This window comes from Cyprinus carpio, chromosome A8, assembly GCF_018340385.1.
Source record: "Cyprinus carpio isolate SPL01 chromosome A8, ASM1834038v1, whole genome shotgun sequence".
Lineage (NCBI taxonomy): Eukaryota > Metazoa > Chordata > Actinopteri > Cypriniformes > Cyprinidae > Cyprinus > Cyprinus carpio.
In genome coordinates this window covers 1,041,791-1,047,406 of record NC_056579.1, presented here as the reverse complement: position 1 = coordinate 1,047,406, position 5,616 = coordinate 1,041,791, and the positions used below count along the sequence as shown (strand labels likewise).

The 5,616-nt window shown below is 43.2% G+C and overlaps 1 protein-coding gene across 6 annotated transcripts; it reads right to left on the bottom strand.

Moving 5' to 3' along the window:
* Positions 1-1,572: 1,572 nt before the first annotated feature.
* On the bottom strand, positions 1,573-4,200 carry LOC122145885 (hornerin-like). Of its 6 annotated transcripts, none has more exons than XM_042761551.1 (4): positions 3,921-4,200; positions 3,262-3,399; positions 2,203-3,006; positions 1,573-2,166 (listed from the first exon to the last, which is right to left on the bottom strand). In XM_042761551.1, exons 1-4 carry the CDS (start codon positions 4,003-4,005, stop codon positions 1,757-1,759), a joined length of 1,437 nt encoding a protein of 478 aa, XP_042617485.1. In that variant the 5' UTR covers positions 4,006-4,200; the 3' UTR covers positions 1,573-1,756. The 6 variants fall into 6 exon arrangements, with proteins under 6 accessions (XP_042617485.1, XP_042617484.1, XP_042617487.1 ...); XM_042761550.1 differs by having other exon boundaries at positions 1,573-2,623; positions 2,660-3,006; XM_042761553.1 differs by having other exon boundaries at positions 1,573-2,772; positions 2,839-3,006.
* Between the last annotated feature and the right edge of the window lie 1,416 nt (positions 4,201-5,616).

Below are 5,616 nucleotides of genomic sequence, written 5' to 3'. Positions count from 1 at the left end.
GAAGCAGAAAGTGTCCGACTTCACATCTATGTTTTTAATTCCATCTCCGACTGCAAGCTGCATCAAGAAACTGACTGCAGCCCATGAGGCAGATCAATCCTAACCAGCTGAAGAACCTCCATGAGAACACAAACAATACAAAGAGTTTGCAGAAGGTGCGGAAAACAGCGTGTGTCATTTGAGTCCCCATGACATAATGTGGTATATTTTGTGTAAACATGGGCTAAGATGTCAGGGAGCAGGGGTAGTGCCCCACTTGGCCCCCTAAATTTGGAATCATATCACACCAAACAATTTTGGGTGAAATGGGCAGTTTGTCCTGTAAACTATATATATATATATATACACACAAACACATAAAAGAAAAACATCACCAGCCGCTAAATTCAAATCTGCTATTCGATGGCTGGCACAGAGCCAGAGACACGTTTTTAAAGCACTGCGCATTATAACCAATCACACACACACGAGTCTGTTGAGCTTATGGATGCAAGGACCAATCAGAGGCATTCAGATCAGTCATCGCACGCATTGGCTGACTGAATCCTCTGGCAAATTCTTTCATCAGAAACAAAGTGAAGATGTACGAATGTAAGTACGATATTAATTTCAGTGTAAACAGCTTTAGAGATCATCATGGGAGTTTTTGAGAGCGCTTGAACTCACTAGACTGAAGTGAAAATGTTCTTTGATTAGGGAAACGTTCTTAGCTCTTAATGCACAATGAAAGTGTTATAGGCTAATTAGTCAATGTTTGTTAAATTCACATTAAATACAATGTCAGTTGTGTTAAAAATGTTTTATGGTATGACCATATCTATGCAAAATTAGTAGATTACACTTACGCTAATTTGCCCGTCGCAAATTATAGATCAACTAACAATCTATAAAAGGTGCAAAATGCATTCTTACATTTTTGGTCAATGTTTCAGGGATATTTTGAATAAAAATAAATCCCTGCTCGAAAAAAAAAAAAAAAAAAAAAAAAACCATTACAGAAATTGTAATGTTTTACTGGTTATAATGGGACTTGTATAGGCCTTACTGGACATTGTAATGGACCCTGTTGTCTCTACTGGTAATTGGTTGCCTTCTAGAGGTGGCTTGTTATACCAATAAATCCTAATGGAATGTCCCAAAACACACTACAGAAAACAATTTTATGGGTTAAAATGTAATGTTTGTAGTGGAAACTACACTTCTGTGATACTTTTTCCTCCAGTAGGGACATAAGCCCATTAGTTATACAGTGGTATTGTGGCTGCTGTGTCACATGACAAGCATGAGAGCTACCCCCCCCCCCCCACCCGTGCACGGTGCCCCTGACACTACAATATTGTCAGATGAGCAAACCATTTGAACATGTTATAGAGTACATCTAGAGATTGCAGTGTTGCATCACATGGTGAAACATGACGATGAATACTACAAGTAAAGGTTAAAATGAAATTTAAAATTGAGCCCCCCCCCCCCAGTTACTGTGGTCTAGAACCACCCCTGTCAGGGAGAGGAACTCAAAGCACTGATGTCAGAAAGCAGTTATATGAGAAAGACAAATGATAACACCAACTCTTCAAATCAATTTTTATTTTTAGCAAGGGAGAGAGCAATCTTTCTAAACCGTTTAAGCAAAAAGGGAAAATGCCAGGTGAATAAAGCACTGAATTGAAAAGATCTCCAGTAGGTGTTATCCAAAATTCCTATGAAAGTTTCAAAGACAACAATTTCCCTGACCACGTCGCTGACCATGAGCACTTCACTGAGCTTTTCCTTGCCCACTTCCCTGACCCTGGCCACTCCCCTGACCGCTTCCCTGACCCTCACCATAGCCACTTCCCTGGCCATAACCACTTCCCTGGCCGCTCCCCTGACCATAGCCGCTCCCCTGGCCAAAGCCGCTCCCCTGGCCAAAGCCGCTCCCCTGGCCCTGGCCAAAGCCGCTCCCCTGGCCCTGGCCAAAGCCGCTCCCCTGGCCCTGGCCAAAGCCGCTCCCCTGGCCCTGGCCAAAGCCGCTCCCCTGGCCCTGGCCAAAGCCGCTCCCCTGGCCCTGGCCAAAGCCGCTCCCCTGGCCCTGGCCAAAGCCGCTCCCCTGGCCAAAGCCGCTCCCTTGACCATAGCCGCTTCCCTGACCGCTACCCTGACCCTGGCCAAAGCCACTCCCCTGACCATAGCCACTTCCCTGACCCAAGCCACTCCCCTGACCATAGCCGCTTCCCTGACCATGGCCAAAGCCACTCCCCTGGCCAAAGCCGCTCCCCTGGCCACTACCCTGACCAAAGCCGCTCCCCTGGCCACTACCCTGACCCTGGCCAAAGCCGCTCCCCTGGCCACTACCCTGACCAAAGCCGCTCCCCTGGCCACTACCCTGACCCTGGCCAAAGCCGCTCCCCTGGCCACTACCCTGACCCTGGCCAAAGCCACTCCCCTGACCATAGCCGCTTCCCTGACCCAAGCCACTCCCCTGGCCATAGCCGCTCCCCTGACCCTGGCCAAAGCCGCTCCCCTGACCCTGGCCAAAGCCGCTCCCCTGACCCTGGCCAAAGCCGCTCCCCTGACCCTGGCCAAAGCCGCTCCCCTGACCCTGGCCAAAGCCGCTCCCCTGACCCTGGCCAAAGCCGCTCCCCTGACCGCTACCCTGACCCTGGCCAAAGCCACTCCCCTGACCATAGCCGCTTCCCTGACCATGGCCAAAGCCACTCCCCTGGCCAAAGCCGCTCCCCTGGCCACTACCCTGACCCTGGCCAAAGCCGCTCCCCTGGCCACTACCCTGACCAAAGCCGCTCCCCTGGCCACTACCCTGACCCTGGCCAAAGCCGCTCCCCTGGCCACTACCCTGACCAAAGCCACTTCCCTGGCCCTGACCGCTCCCTTGACCACGTGGTTCACTGCATGCACGGCCATTGGTGGTTGGGCAACATTTCTTTGTGGCAGGACACTGGCCATCATGGACACAGCTTTCAGCAATCAGTGAAATGTTCTTTGAGTTGGGACATTGACCTGGCTTCACTGCATGGGCACAGATAGTCAGCTTTAGTTTGTGCATACAGACTATGCCACGTCAATATACAGCACGAAACACTTGATGCATAAACAGCAAGTTTTACCTACAAAGAGAGTTATATTCCAAGTATTATTCCTGTTTATGCTGTAAAGCTATCCTGGGTTTAAAACATGCTAAGGGTTGAATTCAAACCTACTTTAGATGAGAATATTAAAAGGCAAAAAATTTTAAATCAACTGACCAAACAATAACACAAATACCTGTATATGGAGCAGTACAGTAAAGTCCACAGCCATTGCTGCAGCACTTCTCATTGTTGGGACAGTTAGAGTCATTCTTACAGGAACTGGTACACGATCCGTTTCCAGATGATCGGGGTGGACACTTTCCTGGCTTTGCTGTTATATAGACACATGACAAAGCAACACTGAATGCTGAACATTTCTATTCACTTAATTACAAAACACTTCAGGCTCTGCTTAAAACTTGTATTGAACAATGAGTCGCTGGTGTTGTCGTTTTATGCTGCATCCCCATCAGATTTTGCTACCTTCCATGACAACGAAAAATACTACTTGTAATATTAACATCTACACTTATCACAAACCAAAACCTACCTTTCCAGTAAATGCAAATAAAGAAATGTTATTCACAGTTATATCTAGAAGGGATAGAGCTACAGGAAAACAATAGGTTTTTCCTACTTATTGGTGTGGGTGTAGACTTTAATAAAACAGTCTAATACTACCCTTACAGTAATGCAGATACATTAAATATTGTTGTTCAGCTTGAGAACAGAGATGCAATGTTGACGTTATTAACCTTTTAAAACCTATTCCGAATCCTACATTCAAAGACTGAGAGTCACTTATTTCCGCATTTCTTCAGGCTGTGTAATGAAGTCAACAGATCTTCTCACCTGTGGTTCGTCCAGCGTCTGTTATGCTCAAGTATCCAAACAGACAGAAACTAGCAATCAACAAGCAATACACTCGAGCTGTCATCCTCCCGACCCACGATCTCACAACGATCTCTGCTGGAAAATGTGCTGAATTGGTGTGTCAGAAGGAGCAGACAGCAAAGCGCAACAAACTAAACCAAATAAACGTGTTGCTACAGCATCAACCTCTGTAAAATGGGGTTTTAAAGATCCAAAGACGATCAGGTCAACTCCAACCCTGATCAAACTCACCTGCCTGTAGCTTTCTAGTAATCTGAATGGAAGGCCTTGATTAGCTTGTTCAGGTGAGTTTGATTGGGGTTGGATGAGCTGCGTTCAAACCATGTCATAATAATTAAGGTAGCCTAATTACGAGAGGATTGTGTGTTTCTATGGCAACACTATCAACTGTGAAATGAATCTGCAGTGGTCAGGTGGTATAGCGGTCATGTTGTGGTACCTATAGGTGTGTTCGACTTCATGCAGCGCGTGCCGGTTCTTCTTCTTCTTCTTTTTTAAACGAACCAGAACAATATTTACAACAGTAATGCACAAGAGTGTATAAACCATTTATTCATTAATCTACAAATTCATGGAAAATATTAGAGGTCTTGTTTTTTTTGTTTGTTTTTTTATGAACTATGTTCTGCAAATTGGTAAAGAAGTCCAAGTCTCCTTAAGAAAATTGATGAAATTTGGCTTGTACAAGAAAAGTAAATTTAATAGCCTATTATTACTTTCATTGGAATAATACATACATATCAAAATGATTTAACTTTAATGTAACATTTGTTTTCCTTCTAATTACATTTTCCATTTCAACCAAAAAAAATCCTCATGTTGACACAATTACAAAATAGATGGACAATATAGACTCCTTTTCCATTGAACAAAAATAATTACGCAGGAATAATCAATATCCAGATTAAATCTCTCTAACACACTTTTAGCTGCATATACCATGTTACATTTTAAATACGGTCTCTTTTTCTTTATTATTGAAACAGTATTTCTCAAACACGCCAAGCTTTACTTAAATTTATATTTCTAAATACACTGGTCCACAATATACTTTTGACCTGTATCACTTGTTATAATATTCCTATATTTATTAGTACAACTGTGTTTAAGTATATCAATGTCTAGGAACATGATGTCTTTAACATATACTGCCTCAGAATCATATCCATAAGCTTTTACAAAATGTAAAACTTGGGGTATAGCATCAAATATGACAGCATACTCTTTTGGCGTAACTGCACTCTAAAAATGCTTAAAAACAACCCGATTTGGGTTAATTTGGCAACCCAGCGCTGGGTCAAATATGGACAAACCCAGCTGGTTTGTGTTAAATGTTTGACCCAAAAACTTGACCTTAAAATGAACCTACAATAAATTGGAAATTTAAAACACACACAGAGAGATAGTTACTATAGGCAACAGAAATACGCAAAGGGTGATTAATAAGTAAAATCTCCCATGTACAAATAAGACAAATCAAATACAGCATATTTTTCAATGTTACATGCATTTAAACTCGTTTATCAAGCATTTTAGAAATAAAAATATAACATTTAAAAGGAACATGTTAATTCAAGTATATTAAACTATTCTCTGTTATCCTTTTTAACCCAAAAAGTACTGATTCTCATGTCTCCGAAATCTGAGACGGGGA